The sequence below is a fragment of the Miniopterus schreibersii genome (genome assembly GCF_964146895.1).
Source record: "Miniopterus schreibersii genome assembly, chromosome: X".
NCBI lineage: Eukaryota > Metazoa > Chordata > Mammalia > Chiroptera > Miniopteridae > Miniopterus > Miniopterus schreibersii.
In genome coordinates this window covers 58694050-58712111 of record NC_138104.1, presented here as the reverse complement: position 1 = coordinate 58712111, position 18062 = coordinate 58694050, and the positions used below count along the sequence as shown (strand labels likewise).

General features: G+C 42.4%; 1 protein-coding gene across 3 annotated transcripts in view; it reads left to right on the top strand.

Moving 5' to 3' along the window:
- The window catches only part of IGBP1 (immunoglobulin binding protein 1), a 40052-nt gene extending 30099 nt beyond the window's left edge, over positions 1 to 9953 (top strand). For all 3 annotated transcript variants that reach the window (XM_081125308.1, XM_081125310.1, XM_081125311.1), the window contains one exon: positions 9482 to 9953. In XM_081125308.1, coding sequence (XP_080981434.1) covers positions 9482 to 9627 — 146 coding nt within the window. In that variant the 3' untranslated portion in view covers positions 9628 to 9953. The remainder of the gene's footprint in view (positions 1 to 9481) is intronic.
- The last annotated feature ends 8109 nt before the right edge of the window (positions 9954 to 18062 follow it).

Sequence of the window (18062 nt, the reverse complement as noted above, 5' to 3'; positions counted from 1 at the left end):
CTTTTGGTCAATATATATTTTACTCCTTTTTGAAAAATTTACCAGCTTTGTTGAGTTATAATTAACAAATAAAAATGGTATATATTTAAGGTGTACAACATGATAGTTTGAGATAAGCCACTGTTACTAGTATAATATCTGTATAAATTCTGGAATACCAGGATTAAAAAAGAAATAGAGAAACTTATAAAATGTTACAAACTAATGTTACCTCAATTAAAAAAAAAAAAAGGCGCTCCAGGAAAAAAAGAAAACAAAATATTTTAAATGGGTAAGACTAACCTCAAAAATATTATGCTAAGTAAAAGAAGTCAGACACAAAAGACTACATATTACTTGATTCCATTTCTTTGAAATGTTCAGAATAAGCAAATGTATAGAGAAACAAGGCAGATTAGTGGTTGCCAGGGGCTGGGGAGAGGGAGGGAATGGGAACTAACTGTAAATGGGCACAAGGGATCTTTTCGGGGTGATAGAATTTTTTTTAATTAGATTGTGGTGATGGAGCCCCAACTCCGTACTAGAAGTCATTGAGTAAAACAAATCTACAAATGGACAACTCTGGTGTCTTGGGCTGCACACTTGGGTCATCAAGCTGTAATAAACTCCAGGAAGTTACTTCTATAAAAGGTGGTACAGTGGTTACCTTTGAGGCAGAGGGGAGGTTGTAATTTGGAAGATGCTCATGGAGAAGCTTTTGGGATGGGTACAGAAGATCTGTTGACCCAGGTGGAGGCTATAAAGGTACAGCCTCCTTGTAAAAATGGAAGTTATATATATGATTTACAGTATTCTTTATTTTACAATAAAAGTTTAAAAAACAAAACAAAACACAAGGTTTCTAAGCTGTTAGAAGAGAAAGGATTCCCACACATTCATTCTTTTTTTTTTTTTTTCTAAATTGTTCAAAATATTACAGATGTCCCCTATTTTCCCCATTAACCCTCTCCACCCTGCACTCACTGCCCTCCTCAGGCCTTCACCACACTATTGTCTGTGTCCATGGGTTATGCATATATGCATATAAATTCTTTGGTTAATCTCTCCCCATTCACCCACCCCCACCTTCATTCCCTCTGAGATTCATCAGTCTGATCCATGCTTCCATGTCACTGAATCGCTTTATGATGTTCTTTAGATTCCACATATAAGTGAGATCATGTGATGTTTGTCTTTCTCTACCTGGCTTATTTCACTTAGCATAATATTCTCCAGATCCATCCATGCTGTTCCAAAGGGTATGAGATCCTTCTTTACAGCTGTGTAGGATTCCATGGTGTAAATGTCCCACAGCTTTTCTGTCCACTCATCTACTAATGGGAACTTGGGCTGTTTCCAGATCTTAGCTTTTGTAAATTGTGCTGCTATGAACATAGGGATGCATATATTTCTGATTCATGTTTCAGGCTTGGATATATTCCTAGAAGTGGGATTACTGAGTCAAAAGGCAGTTCCATTTTTAATTTTTTGAGTAATCTCCATACTGATGTCCATAGTGGTTGCACCAGTCTGCATTCCCACCAGCAGTGTACTAGGGTTCCCCTTTCTCCACATCCTCACCAGCATGTGTCATTTGTTGATTTGTTGGTGGTAGGCATTCTAACAGGTGTGAAGTGATAGCTCATTGAGGTTTTAATTTGCATCTCTCTGATGATGTGACCTTGAGCATTTTTTCATATGTCTCTTGGCCATCTGTATGTCCTCTTTGGAGAAGTGTCTATTCAGTTCCTTTGCCCATTTTTTAATTGGGTTGTTTGTCTTCCTCTTGTTGTATGAGTTATTTTTACACTTTGGAAATTAGCCCCTTATCCAATGCATCCTTGGAAAATACGTTCTCCCATACCATGGGGTTCCTTTGTATTTTGAGATTGACGACTTTTGCTATGCAGAAGTTTTTTAGTTTGATGTAGTCCCATTTGTTTACTTTTTCTCGTTTCTCTTGTCCTAGGAGATGTATCATTGAAAATTCCACTATGTGAGATGTCTGTGACGTTACTGCCTATGTTTTCTTTCAGGATTTTTACTGTTAAGCAACTTACATGAAGTCATTTATCCATTTTGAATTTATTCTTGTCTGTAGAGTAAGTTGGTGATCTTTTTTTATTTTCTCCCATGTAGCTGTCCAGTTTTCCCAACACCATTCTCTGAAGAGACTGTCCTTACTCCATTGTATGCTCTTGCCTCTTTTGTCAGAGATTAACCGACCATAATGGCATGGGTCTATTTCTGGGGTCTCTGTTCTGTTTCATTGATCTATATGTCTGTTGTTGTACCAGTATCAGGTTGTTTTGATTACAGTGGCTTTGTAGTATAGTGTGATATCTAGTAAAGTGATCCCTCCAACTCTGTTCTTTTTTCTCAAGATTGCTGCAGCTGTTCGGGGTCTTTTTTGGTTTTATATAAATTTTTGGAATATTTGTTCTAGCTCTGTGAAATATACTGTTGGTATTTTAATAAAAATTCCATTGAATCTGTAGATTGCTTTGGGTAGTATGGACATTTTAAAGATATTAATTCTTCCAGTCCGTGAACATGGTATATTCTTGCACTTGTTTATATCTTCCTCTGTTTCTTTTTTCAGTGTTCTGTAGTTTTCCAAGTATAGGTCTTTTACATCCTTGGTTTATTCCTAGGTATCTTATTTTTTCAGTTGCAGTGGTAAAAGTTATTGTTGTTTTACTTTCTCTTTCTGAGAGCTCATTATTGGTGTATAAAAATGCCGTCAATTTTTGGATGTCAATTTTGTAGCCAGCTACCTAGCCGAATTCATTTATCAAATCTAATAGTACTTTGATGGAATCTTTAGGGTTTTCTGTGTATAATACCGTGTCATCTGCAAATAATGACAGTTTCACTTCCGCCTTTCCAGTTTGGATACCCTTTATGTTTTCTTCCTGTCTGATGGCTGTGGCAAGGACTTCCAGTACTCTATTGAATAAGAGTGATGAATGGGGACATCTCTGTCTTGTTCCTGTCTTTAAGGGAAGTGGTTTCAATTTTTGCCCATTGAGTATGATGTTGGCTGTAGGTTTGCCATATATGGCCTCTATGATGTTGTGATATGTTCCCTCTATTCCCACTTAGCTGAAAGTTTTTTTCAAAAATGGGTGCTGGTTTTGTCAAATCCTTTTTCTGCACTTATTGATATGATCATAGAATTTTTATTCTTCATTTTATGTGATGTATCACATTTATTGTTATGCAGATATACCAGCCTTGCATTCCTGGAGTAAATCCAAATTGACCATGGTGTGTGATCTTTTTAATGTATTGATGGATCCAATTTGCCAGTATTTTGTTGAAGATTTTAGCGTCTGTGTTCATCAGGGATATTGGCCTGTAATTTTGTTTCTTTGTGGTGTCTTTATCTGGTTTTGGAATTAGGATGATGCTGTCCTCATAAAAACAGCTTGGGAGTTTTCCCTCCTCTTGAATTTTCTGTAATAGTTTGAGGAGAATAGGTGTTAAAAATCTTCTTTGAATGTTTGTTAAAACTCGCCTGTAAATCCATCTGTTCCCAGACTTTTGTTTGCTGGGAGTTTTTTGTTTTTGTTTTTTTTTTTTAAATATATCTTTATTGATTTCAAAGAGAGGAAAGAAGAGAGAAAGAGAGATAGAAACATCAATGATGAGAGAGTCATTGATCGAGCCTGCAACCCAGGCATGTGCTCTGACTGGGAATCGAGCCTGGATCGCCTGGATCCTAGGTCGACGTTCAGTAGCAGAAGCCACGCCCGGCTGGGCTGCTGGGAGTTTTTTGATTACTGCTTTTATTAGTTGTTACTGGCCTATTCAGGTTTTCTAATTCTTCACGATTCAGCTTTGGAAGAATGTATGTTTCTAGGAATTTGTTCATTTCACCCAGGTTGTACAGATGTTGGCATATAGTTGCTCATAGTATATTCCTATTGTCCTTTGTATTTCTGTTGGGTCAGTTGTTATATTGCCTCTTTCATTTCTGATTTTATTTATTTGGGTCCTCTCTCTTTGTTTTTTGGTGAGTCTGGCTAAAGGTTCATCAGTCTTATCTTTTCAGAGAACCAGCTCTTGGTTTCATTGATTTTTTTTGTATTTTTTTTTTTAGTCTCTATGTCATTAATTTCTGCTGTGGTCTTTATTATTTCCTTCCTTCTACTTCCTCGGGGATTATCTTGCTGTTCTCTTTCTAATTGTTTCAGTTGTCTCAGATGGTTTAGTAGAACATTTCTTGTTTTTTGAGGTATGCCTGTAATGCCATGAACTTCCCTCTCAGGACTGCTTTCATTGTGTCCCATAGATTTTGGGTTATCTGTTCATTTTCGTGTTTTTTCCAAGAAGTGTTTTATTTCTTCCTTGATCTCATTGGTAACCCATTCATTGCTTAATAACATGCTATTTAGCCTCCATGTGTTTGAATATTTTTGAGGTTTTTTATAGTGGTTGATTTCTAGTTTCATGCCATTGTGATCCAAGAAGATGCTTGATATGATTTCAATCATCTTGAACTTGCCGAGACTTGCTTTCTGCCCTAACATATGGTCTATTTTTGAGAATGTTCTCTGTGCACTTGAGAAGAATGTGTATTCTGCTGCTTTGGGATGAAATGTTCTGTAAATGTCAATTAAATCCATTAGATCTAGTGTGTCATTTAAGGTATGTGTTTCCCTGTTGATTTTTTGTCTTGATGACCTGTCCAATGATGACAGTGGGGTGTTAAAGTTCCCCGCTATGAATGTGTTGCTTTCTATCTCCCCCTTAAAGTCCACCAAGAAATTTTTTATATATTTAGGTGCTCCTATATTGGGCGCATATATATTTATAAGAGTTATTTCCTCCTGTTGGATTGATCCCTTTAGTATTATGTAGTGACCATCTTTATCTGTTGTTATGGTCTTTATTTTGAAGTCTTTTTTTTTGGCAGAAGTAAGTATTGCCACTCCAGATATTTTCTTTTCCATTTGCATGGAATATTTTTTCCATCCCTTCACTTTCAGCTGGTGAGAATATTTTGCTCTCAGGTGAGTCTCTTGTAGACAGCATATATATGGGTAATCAGCTACCCTATGTCTTTTGATTGGAACATTTATTCCGTTTACATTTAAGGTTACTATTGATAGATACTTAATTCTATTTTTTCCCTTTATGCCACTGTACCTTTGTCTCAATATTTCTTCTTCTTTTTAAAGCAGTCCTTTTAGCATTTCTTACAATTCTGGTTTGGTGGTACTGAACTCCTTTAGCCTTTTTTTTGTCAAGGAAGCTCTTTATTTAACCTTCAATTTTATTTATTTTTTTTACTTTTTTTTTTTATATATCTTTATTGATTTCAGAGAGAGGAAAGGAGAGGGCGAGAGAGAGATAGAAACATCAATGATGAGAGAGTCATTGGTCGAGCCCACAACCCGTGCATGTGCCCTGACCGGGAATGGAACCCCCATCGCCTGGATCCTGGGTCCACCCTCAACCGCTGAGCCACGCCCAGCCGGGCTAACCTTCAATTTTAAATGATAGCCTTGCTGGGTAAAGCAGTCTTGGTTACAGGTCCTTGCTTTTCACTACTTTGAGAACTTTATGCCACTCCCTTCTGGCCTGAAGTGTTTCTGTTAAGAAATCTGTCAGCCTTCTGGGGGTTCCTTTGTAGGTCACTGCTTTTCTTTCTCTCGCAGCCCTTAATATTCTCTCTTTGTCCTTAACATTTGCCATTTCAATTATGATGTGTTTTGGAGTGGGTCTCTTTGGGTTCCTCTTGTTTGGAACCCTCTGTGCTTCCTGAACTTGTGTGGCTTTCTCCTTCACTACCTTAGGGAAGTTTTCATTTCTGTCCAATGTATTCTTGATATCAGATACAGTATTCCTCATTTCTCCCTGGTTTTTATATATCATATTTATCTCTGTTTTCATGTTTTCACTAAGTTCCTGGACTTTCCCATTAAGTGTCTTGTAGTTCTCATTAATTTCCTTGAGCATCTTTATTACCATTACTCTGATCTCTATTTCTGATAACTAACTTAACTCCATCTCATCAAGGTCTTTTTCTGGTTATTTTTTCTTTAGTTTTGGGGTTTCTTTTTCTCCCCATTTTAGTGACTCTTAGTGTTTGTATATTAGATATATTTTCTGTCTCCCAGTCTTGTGAAGTGGGATTTTGTAGTATATGTCCAGTGGGGCCCAGAGGTGTGTTTTCCTTATACTTCTGAGCTATTTGCTCTAGCCATGTCCCTTTTGTGGGTGTCCCTTCTGTGAGTTTTCTGGGCTTTCCTCTTGTTTTTGGTTCTAGATTGTTGTTGACCTGTTCCTGGGAGGACTCTCCTTTCAGGCTGGCTAACTGTGAGGCTCAGCAACAACCACGTCCTGTGAGCTGTTGTACAGGTGCTGACAGGGCAAAACAAAACACAACCAAACTGCCAGGAAACAGCAGTAACTTACAGAATATCCTGACAATCACATTGAAAACATCCCAAGAGAAAGTAGAATTGGGAGAGTGAAGTGAGAACACAAATACTAAAGCAAGAGAGAGAGAGAGAGAGAGAATGTAATGCTAATAGTAGTAAAAAGTAATAATAATAAAATAAAAAGTAAAAAATATTGAAGCTACTGGGAGATAACAGGAACAGAGAAAATATTCTGAAAGGAAGGAAGGGCAAGCAAAAATTGAGGGAAGAGAGTAAGAATAGGATAGTGGTTGAAAAAGAAAAAATAGAAATGAAATAAAGAGACAAACACACACAAACAAAATACAGGAATGCAGAAAATAAAAGGGGAGAAAAAGAAATGAAAAAAAAATAAAGTTATGCCAATGGAACAAGAAGAGAGAGGTAAAGCAAGAGCAGGGAAGGAGTCCAGTAAGAGATATGGAGGTAATAATAGAGAAAAGCAATAAACTTATTGGTTATAATGATAATATCCCAGCAATAAAGTAGAGAATATCAACAAAATCTTGATCATAGAAAAAGAAAAAAAGAAAAAAAAACAAACAAGCAAAGCAAAAAAACCCCACAAATTTTTAAATAATTAAAAGATCAAAAGCAAAAAATTTAAAATGAAAAATTTTCCCCCTTTTTTCTAAAAAAAAAAAAAGGGGGGGGGTGGTCAATCAGGTGAGTTTCATCTGGGCAGCATATGTTCTCTGAGGCTCACTGTTTTGTGTGCTGATTTTGGATCTCCTGGGAGGTACTTGTGTATCAGGCAATGTCAGGAGCTGTCTGGGTTTGGCTTAGGTGTCCTTAGGTAGTTGGCTGGTCTGAGGCTCTCTGGTGACCACCTGTAAGCTATTTTGCCTCCCCCTTGTGGTTTCCTGGTCTTACTCCAGAGTCTTCTGAAGAGCCTTTAGCACGCAGGCCAGCTAGTGTAGCTCGGGCTATTGTTCCCCTTTCTAAGAGGTTTTCACTGTCAGTCACTCACTGTGAGGGAGTTAGTCTGTGATCCACAGAGAGCTCCTCAGTCTCTACCTTATCTTCCAATTCTAGTTCCCCATGCACAGACCTGTTGCAGTTTCAGATTGATTTCAGCTTGTTGCCTTTTCTGTATGGGCAGTTTCAGCAGCCTGGGCTCAGTGGGTTTGATTAAAAAACATTCCAGTGAGCACTTTGCCTGCCCAGCCCCCAGCAGGGATTTTCAGCTTTTCCTCTAGTTCCCAAACCAATAGTTCCATAGAGTCTTTTTCTTGCAGTGTCCTCCTGTGAGCCATTCTCCCTTCCCCTTCAGGACTGCACCCTGCAGGGTGTATCTGGGGCTTCAGTGAGCTGAACCAGCCCCTTCCCTGTTGGGGGTTGTGTTCCTAGCCTGTGAGAGAGGCAGGCGTGCTCCACCCCTCCTTTCCGGGATCTGGTTGGCTGATCTCACAGCATGCTCAGTTCAAACTCTCAACAATGCAGACAGAAATCCCAGATTTCACTGGTCTGTCTCCCCAATGCAAGCCAGGAAGGTGGACGCCCGTTCAGCCATCAACAATGCACAAAGCAACAAACAGGCAGAGAATTTGACCTGTGAGGTCCTGGTGTCCCCGTGCCTCAAAACCAAGCAGGAGGGCTCACAAAGTCAGCCCCATACAGCTCCCCTGCACAGCTGATCTCAGTAAAGCTGGGGCAGCTCCTTCCATGCTATCCTGGCTCCCCTCAGAGCAGGTCAAAAATCTTCAATTGATCCCATCGGCAGCTTTGGAGACCAGAGCCACCCCACTGGCGGCTTTGGTCCCTCTGGCAGCAGGAGGGCTCTCCTTCTTTTCTCAGTGCCACACAGTTCAAATGCTTTCTGGGATTCTACACGATGCCTTACAGGAAAGCAGAGAGTCCCTTTATGTCACTGCTAAATGCAGCCCTCTGGCCCCTTTCTATTCGGAAGCCACAATACTGCAGGACAGCCTTTCCTGTGGTCAGTATCTGGGGTGAAAGCCTCCTGTCCTGGCTGCCACCATTAGACGCATTGTTTCACTGGGAAGGCGTGGTCCCTTCCTCACAGGCACACTGTTCCCCTGGCTCCCTCTGCCTGCTGTACACGGGCTCTCCTTCCCTTCTCTGCTTCAGGTTTGAGACCCCAGCTTTTGGATGCCGGTCCACACTCCCAAGGGGAGGCAGCTTTGCAGTCTGTCAGGCCTCACAGCCAAGCACTGGCTTCAGGGGGGCTGCCCCTTATCAGACTCTATGTTGTTTCTTTAGTGCTCCTTACTCAAAATATGACCACTCAGGTATATTTCTCGTTTTTCCAAGCTGGTTACACAGTATTTTAGTGCTAAATGCAGTCAGTGTCTGGAAGCAAAGGCTCTCTGCTTCTTGTCAGAGTGCCACCATCTTCCCTCCCACATTTAATTCTTTATCATAGTAATGAAATTCTTTCTCATGAACAAACTCAGAGTCACCAGGAATTGCTCTTTCACCTCACAAGAGAAAAAAGTTAGTGCAAAAGAGATGTAGCAGTTGGTTCAACTTCTTTTGGGTGCACATCGCATGACAAGTGCCATTTCAACTTTATACCCTGTTCCAAGCATGTGCAGAATAACAGAGATATTCTGTTCTGGTAGATTCAACTGCCCTGCGATTTCCAGTTTTACACACAAAATTATAACAGGAAATGGAAGAGAGAGAGTCACCAGCACTTCATGCTCCTTAGCATGTCACAAATTATAAATTCATACATATTTTTTACATTTGTGCCTTTGGCTTGCTGGGGTTTTGTTGGTCTGGTTTTTTGTGGGTCTTTTTGTTTTTGGAAGGCTGGGAGGGGCATTTAGCCATTTTAGCAATAATTCTTTCCCAAAATAGAATTCATCCTGAGGGGCAATTTTTATGTTTTTGCCTCCTTGTGAAAAGCACTCAGCATCTTTTCTTACCATTATTAACATGTACTCTGTTAGATATGTAAGTTGTCTTCCCACTTCTGCTGGCCCCATGGCTGGCAGCCAGCTATATGCCTTGTTCTCATTTTAGGTGATTGTGTTCAGAGTGGTGCTGATGCCCCTGACATTCCGTCAGTTTCTCATCACTTTCTCATTTTTCTACTTTGGTAGAGGTCAAAAGAGCAGCTCAGCAACAGGAAAGTCAAGAACAAAAGGAGGAAGAGGATGATGAGCAAACACTCCACCAAACTCGGGAGTGGGATGACTGGAAGGACACCCATCCTAGGGGCTATGGCAACCGAAAGAACATGGGTTAGTCTTCCCACAACAAGGCTGGACTACAGGGGGCGCACATCTCCCCCGTGAAGGAACACTGTGCAGTCTTCCCCTCCCTGGGCTCCTGCTTCAGCTCTGTACATCAGAGGCAGAGACGCTTAGTCTTGCTTTGCGTTCAATAAAGTGTCAAGCAATTAAGTGTGTATTTGTTCCCTAGGTGATGAACCAGTGATTCTTATTTTGGCATTATCCTAATCATGTTGTATTTTAGTTTCTTAGGTGGAAAGAAGAGTACTGAAAAGTGGCTCTGTATAATGGCTGTATGAATTCTCCTTAAAAAATAATTAAAGTCCTTTCTATTACATGAGCCTGTGCAGAAATACTGGTATCAGCTGTTTTTGTGTGTGCATGTGTACGGGAACGGAGTCAGCTCTGGGTCCCTGGGCTTATGGAGAGACCCTGGTTGTCTCCCTTTGATCTGCGCAGTCAATTTCCCAGCCTCAGAGCTGCAGAGGAACTGGGGCTTTCGCTCTTCTACCCCAGCACTGTGAAATGACCCAACACCGCTCCACAAGGGGAGAGCACAAAACTCAGGACTTGCCCTGCCACACAGCACTTTTTTCAGGAATTACAGCTGTAAATCAGTGGATCATAACAGTCTTATCTACTTGGTTTTCCTTGCCTTGGCCAGGAGAAATGAGAGAAACATCAGGTGCTGTGAGAGCCACCCTTGTGTATGCATCTGAGGCCAGGGCCTTTACTCTCATGGAACTATTTGCCATAACCTTTACTTAGGGAGAAGAGCAGCTCAGGCTGTAGCATAGCTCCTAAATGGGCCACCATAGAGCATTTTTTATCTCCTTGCCTGTGCTGTGCAATATCTGGCACAGTTGGAAGTGGTAAATGTGCCAGGGCGGTCATTTTGCTGGTGAGTAAGGTGTGAATGACCAGGTATGGAGGAGGGGGTGGGATAGATAAAACTGAGAGGTACCTACATTCTGCAGTAGAGAGAAGACATGTCCTCAGCTCTTGGGTTAAAAGCTTAAAAAAGCAGCCAAGTGTTGAAACAAAGACCTGTATAAAAAACATACTTTTTTTTTCTATGTGCCTTTGGTACACAGATTTCCTCAGAGGACGATGACTCAGCCTTCCTATTCTAGCTTCTGCAGTCTAGCTTAGGAGAGGGGTTTGAAAAAGAGACTCAGTTCCCTCGTTTTTAGGATGGGAAGTGGAGGACTGTCAGGCAATGAGTAGGAGGCTGTGTTTAGAGGGAGATGACAGAAGACTACTGATAATATATTTGTATACTGCTTAACAAAGGACTCATCTCACCCTCACAACATAAGCTCCTGAAACTGGTAGAGCACCGATTCAATTCCCCCAGGATTTGGGAAGCAAACTTTTGGTTTTTAGCCCTTTCATTTACTACTAGGCTGCTTCTGGCAATGGCCTGTTTCCTCCCCTTGAAGCTCCACCCTGAGTTCACTCTCAAAATGGGCCAGGTTGGGATTACCCCGTTGGTCCAAGTCTATTTAAAGGTGGGCCTTCCAGAAGATCCAGCTTGATTAGCCCTCCTCATACATTTTGATTATCTAAAAAGCAAATTAGACAAGGTGGGTGTGAATCCTATAGCTTTAAAAATTGCAAGCTGGCCCTGGCCAGATAGCTTAGTTGGTTAGAGCAGTCTCCATACACCAAAGTTGGGGGTTCATTCCCCAGCCAGGGCACACACAAGAATCAACCAATGAATGCATAAATAGTGGAACAACAGATCAATGTTTCTCTCTCACTCTTCTCTCTCTAAAAGTCAAAAAAATTGCAGTGTGACCTTGGGAAATCAAACTGAGCCGCTCTGTTTCCTCGATGTCTATAGATGTCTCATGGGGTTGAGAATTAAATGAATAATGGCAGCCACTATAATAGAATCAGGCAACAGAACAGAATAATAGAGTAAGTGCTTTCCATTCATCTGAGTTTAATTCTGCAATCTGTCCACTAGGAAGGAAAAGCAAATGGACAGACATTGGGCCTCAGCTGTGTGCCAGGCACTGGACCCAGCATTCTCACATACTATTAATACTCAATGACCCTGCAAAATAGGTAGCATTGGCCCCATTTTACAGACCCAGAGAAGCTGAGTGATTTCCTCAAGTTCACACTAGTAAGAAGCTGTGCTGCTATCATTCCATGTGCTTCCTAATTGCTTGTGCTTTTAGTTATGTTGTAAAGCTGCTTTAAAAGAGGCAGCTTAAAAATCCAAACCCAAACCACCACTTATACATCATTGGAGCTCTAGAAATTCCTTCTTAGCTGACTCACCAAAGAAGAGGTTATGTTAGCTCCCCTGCCATTTCCCCCTCAGCTGAAGGATAAGAAGACAGGCAGCAGCAACCCCACAACCCCATTTTCCTCTGTTTTCCTCTCCTACGGGAGAGACAAAAAAACAAAACAAAACAAAAAAAAAACCACCTTCTCTGCTCGCACCAGAGCCAGCAGGCCTTTCAGGGTCCTAGAGTGAGCCGGGTTTGGGAGACTATGGGAAGTGAGAATACAAAGCTTTCAATAGATAATAATACTGCTTCATAGTTTACAAAATGCTTTCACATATGCTGCTTATTTCATTTCCACAACCTGTAAGGCAGGAAATGATGTCTTCAGTTTATAGAGAAGGAAACTGGCTCTGGGAAATGAAGTGGATGACTTACTTCAGTTACACAGCTAGTAAGTAGAGAGTACAAGTATATCAGTGTAGCCACAATATTTGCCTTCATAGCTCTCTCCTGGAGGCCCATTTGATTAGGAAAAGGTGAACCCCTAGCACTATTTCTTTTAATGCTATGCAGTGATTTTTTCCTTTCCACTCTTGTTCCTCTCAGCACCCCTGTGAGAAAGGCCAGGGGACTGAAGGCGCTGATTTCAAGCCCCAGAAACAGTTAAGAGCAGTGAGTTAGAGACAATCCTCGAGGCTCTGCCACTCCCCAGCTGGGTGACCTGGAGCATCCAAGTCACCTGTATCACTTCTGTCATTTAAAACAACTTCAGGAGAGGGAAACATTTGAAATAAATACACCTCTCTGTGTCATCTGAACTCCAAAAGTTGTTATCTGCTTCCGCTGGGCCTCCAGTTTGCTAATCAATGCAACAAATGCATTGCCACTTATCTCTGTTGGACACCCTACAGCAAGGTGCTGTTGTTATCACTGTCTTCTTGCAAAACAGCTCTCTCCAACACCTGCACATCATTTCCCCACAGGTTGCTTTGAACCCATTCATCCAAGGTACAGCTTAACCTGGCACAGTTCACTCATGTTTTGTAACAAAGAGACCTGGCTCCAAATACCAGCTCTGTTATTACCTTAGCTCCTCCCTGTTGCAGGTGACAAATGCCCTACTTACCTCACAGGCCAAAGTGAGGAGCAAATTAAATCCATTCGTGGAAGCACTTTGAATGGTTCTAAAATGGCACAGGAAGGAGAAGTGAGAGGAGCAGGCTGTTGGCAAGCTAGGGGGACAGAGGAGCGGATGCATTTTTTTCTTCTTCAGTGTTTCACAACTCTATTTTAATCCCTGCCCCTCTAATGCTTTCTCAGTGTATCTTCTATATATCATCACCAGTGAAAGGTTTGTGAAATGCTTTTCTTTGTGTGCTAAGATGAGCAACAAAGAGAATTGTTATGTGCAGTGGGAACTGGGAACCAGTTTTTACATATCTGCCCACCAGGCCACCTTTGACAAATGTATGTGAAAGGATGGTGAACAGAGTCTTAGAGTTCAGTTTCTTGTCCCAGCTAGCAATGAATCTCTCAAAGAGAATACAGCTCAGCAATGACCTGGGCCAGCCTATTCCCGTGTGGTGGCACAAATAAAAATAGTAGCCATGCAGGTACATAGTAGGGGCCATGTATTGAACACCTACTATATATTAGGAGCTTTACATTATTCTTAATCCTCACAATAGTGCAAGGCAGATGGTATTATAGCCTCAACTTGTAAATGAGGAAAGCGAGGCTCCGGAAGACTGATTTCCAGTTGGCCTTACTCAAGTCTACCGCACTACCTCCCTAGGAAGCACAAAGCACAGGTTACACTGGAAGGTGGGCAGCACTGCCTGGTGGCACACTTCTCTGAGGACAACCCCTCCCCTTTCTCTAAGTTTTGAGCAACAGTTTGATCAGCTTTGCTGGCCAGGCCCTTCAGGGTCACGTCTGAGACCTGCTCACCAGGGTAAACCCACACTCCTCAGAAACCTCCCCTTCCTTGGGCCTCACATCCCGCAACCTGCAGGGGAATATTCCTGCTACCAGTGCCAGGCCCACCTCTGCCGTTACAGCCCTAGCTGCCTAGCTGATCCTTGTACAAGTAAATCTTTTTTTTTTTTTTTTTTTTTTTTACTGTTTTTATTGATTTCAGAGAGAAGAAGGGAAAGGGAAATAGAGATAGAAACATCAATGATGAGAATCATTGATCGGCTGCCTCCTGCACGCCCCCTACTGGGGATCGAGCCTGAAACCCGGGCATGTGCCCTGACAGGGAATCGAAGGAACCATGGCTTCCTGGTTCATAGGTCGACACTCAGCCACTGAGCAACAATGGCCGGGCACAAGTAAATCTTTTAAACCCTCTACTACAGCCTCTCACTTAAGGGTTCCTACAATTTTCTAAGCCAGTTGAAAACCTCCTTAGTCCACCAGGCCTTCCCAGGCAACTAAGACCAGACACAGGCCATGAGTACATGAGGCTTGGGAGCCAGGGGCTTGGAGGAAGGGTTTCTGCCTGAACTATGAGACCCTTCAGCACTCAGTGATACCACCTCTGCTACCCTGGTGCCCTTGGCCCTGGTTCAGAAATATTGAGGCATTTACAGAAAGACTCCTCACCAGCTTTATGTAACCTCTCTTCTCCCTTCCTTGTCTATCTTCTCTTTGGATGAGCTCCAGCCCATCTCTGGCTTACTGACCACATGTGCACTGTGGGCTAGCACTAGCCTGGACCCTTCTACTGAGCTCCCACACCTATATCCTACCATATACTATACAGCTCCTTGTGGTGAACAAACCAGGCTCAAAATCAAGACATGAAATGAGCTCATCACATTCCCCACCCCTCTCCCTCTATCAGAGCTTCTTAGCCCATTGCCTATTTAGTGGTCATCCTGAGAAGCTTAGGCATTGTTTCTGCCTTCTTCCTTTTGACAAAGCAAGCATTCAATGTTTGTGGAATGAATTACTGAATGAATGAGTCCCATCATGAATCACACTTCTTCATCAGGTAGATGCACAATAATCCAGCCTCTCTCTTTTCGTATTAAAACAATTGCACATAAAAGAAAACCCAGAACCCCTTCATCTTAAAACAGCAATCATTTCTCTCTTAGACCTTTTATGCTAACACTGAAGAGAACACATTTTAACAAAGTTCATTCAATGGAGAGGTCTGCTTTATACTCTGCTTTTAACAATAATTTCAATGACTTTTAATGACTGCAGATTAGTGTATAAAGTTGCTGTATAATAGCTTACTTAGCCAGCCCTAGATTTTGAACATTTGGATTATTTCCAGGTTTTTATTGTTTGCTCCTTTATTCATTTAACAAATAAGTTACATTATTAGCTTGTGTGAGCATAAAATATCCATGGAGAAGGAGGGGTGTTGGCTTGTTAGAGGCCAGGAGTGGGAAGGAGATTTTCACTGAATTCTCTATCATCCCTTTTGAATTTTGAATCATGTGAATATTCTGACCAAAATATACAGGGTGTCCCAAAAAATGTACACACACTTTAACAACTGATAGCTCAATTTTGAAAATGAAATGTATTTTAATAAACACTGCCTTTATAATTATTCAAAGTGTGTGTATACATTTTCCGGGATACCCTATATATTCCAAAAGTTACTACACATAGCCCTGGAAGCTGGGAGTAGAGGTGGGATCTACACTCCCAAACTAATTCCCTGATATGGGCTGTTCCAAAGGTGTGTCTAATGTGCCTTGGAAACCCAGAGGAGAAAAGTGGGCAGAGTCTCAGGGAATGACATTTTCACTGAACCTTGAAGCCTGGGTAGGAATTGGTTCAACTGATAAGAGACTACTGTGGGCAGAGGCCCAGAATAGGAAAGGGCACTTGCTGTTTGGGGAAGGAGGCTGTATCTGGTGTAGGGTGACAGTGTGGGAAATGAGACTTTCAAGGAAGACAGAAACCAGTGTAGACAGGGCTATGGGTGCCAGGCTCTGGGGTCCAAACTTGATCCCGGAGGCAATGGGAGACTTTCGAGGGTTTGAAACAGGGAAGATACAAAGGGCTATGTGTGACAGTGATCCTCTAGCAGCAGCGTGGGGACCAAAGAAAGGGAGCCCAGCGGGGAACAGCCTGCTGAAGTCCAGGGCACAGTGGCAAGGACCTAAACTAGGGGACCAGCTGTCCTGGTCTGCCCAAGACCATCCTGATTTTAGCATTGAAAGTCCCATGTCCTAGGCAGCTCCTCAGCCCCTGGCAAGCAGATAAGGTTGGTCAACCTAACCTGACGCTACATCCCAGGGCCTACCTGCCTTTGAGAAGTGATCCAGTGACTTCCGGGAGACTGAAATACTCAGTTGTACCCTACTCTCTACCTCCACAGGCCCTTCCTCGAACCACCAGTCCTGGGTTGATTTTCACTGATTCTAGATCCGCTGACCTCTAGACATAAAGAGATCTGTGAAAAAAACATCCTCACCAATTTCTAGCCTTCTTTCCTACTCCCCTCCACAAAATTGAGGCCCAGTCCAACTCAACTAGTCCCTGTGCCAAAGCAAACCTTTAGACTTTTGGGTCCACTGGGCCACTACAAGATAGGTCATGTTCCCTTTTTTCTCTGCCTGTTGTAGCCCATTGCAAATACCACCTCCCCACAGCTCAATACCAGTTCTATAGAGTAGTGCCTGGGTGTCAGATACCTCCTGAGGAGCTTCTCAAACAATAGCACTAATCCTCACAGCAAATAAATGTGACTAGTACCTTTTTCCAAATGAGGAAACAGAGACTCAGAGAGGGGAAATGTCTTGTCCAAGGTCACAGAGCTACTAGCCTTCCCCTCTGACTTATTTGTAATTCTCTGATGGCCCTAATCCTTGTATTAATTATATATGCACATCTTTTACTCTCTACCTGCCCCCCTGACCAACCACACACACAATTGCCAACCTAGAATAATACCAGGTTTACAGTAGGACCTCAATAGAAATATGGTGAATGAAAGCACTATGTATGTTCCTTCTATAGTACCTGGTACCTGGCATTAAATAGATTCTCCACAAATGCTTTTAATTGAAGTGTAGTTGCAACTCCAACCACATAAGAGTATGTCAGAATAGGGAAATCAGAAGAAAACACATTATGGCAAAACCCCAGCTATCCAAATGACTCTGGAAATGAGTCATTCTGAAGGCTGAGGGTGAACCTTTGAGTTCAGAAAGAAGAATCCTGGGACTGCTTCTTTCTCAGCTACCCTCACTTCCACCACTCCTTCTGAGTTCCCTGGTCCCCTTGACCTTCTTTTCCTTCCATTCTTGTCCTTTCTTTGTTTTTCTGTTGCTCCTTAGAAACTTCTTAGCTTCCCAGCTTATCGCAGACCCCCCCATTCCTTCTGGTTTGGAAAACTAATTGCAGTCTGCCTTAGATTGCCCTTCATACCTTTTGTGCCTAGTCCATTTCTGCTCACTGCAGCAGCCCCTGCTCCATCAAGCCTTCCTTGATTGCCTGGGGCTAGTGGCTGCTTCTTACCTGCTCACCCCATGGTTCCCCATACAGGTGTCTGGGCTTACATCTACCTTGTGTGCTGGGCTGTGAGTTTCTCGACGGTTAGAATCATGTCAGCCTTAAATGTTTGTGAATGGAATTGGCAGACCTTTTGTGCTTTTTGGCCACCTTTTCTTTGGTACTGCTTTCTCTAAGTCAGCTAAGCCTTTGCTTTCTGGTTGGTTGGATTGTCATTGGGACATCATGAGTGCTGGCTGTTCAGGGTTTATCTGCTGGCCTACTTCTCTTCTCCCTGCTTTTCATACACTCCCTGGTATTTTACACTTGTCCATTTGGCTCAGGAGAGCTGCAGCTGGAACAGCATGCTCTGTTCAGTAGAAAAGGGGTGGCCAATCGGGTTTGGGCCCAGCCCTACCAGTCACTCTTGCTCGAAGAACCAGGAGACCAGACATCCTTCATTTGTTCCACAAGCATTTACTTCAGTGCCTACTCTGAACCAGGCCCTGAGCCACACATTAGGGGCACAGAAATAAAAATTGGTCTGTCCTTGTCCTGCCTCTGGTGTCCTGTATGACCTTGAGTCCTTTCTAGGCCTTTTCCATTTACCAATCTGAAAGTGAAGGGGGTAGAGACCTGACATGTAAGGGGACTTGGAGCTCTCAACATTGGGGATCTTGTTTATCCTGGATACTCCAGCCCTCTTCACATCTGTGCTTTCCATTAGGAGAGCCAGACCTGAC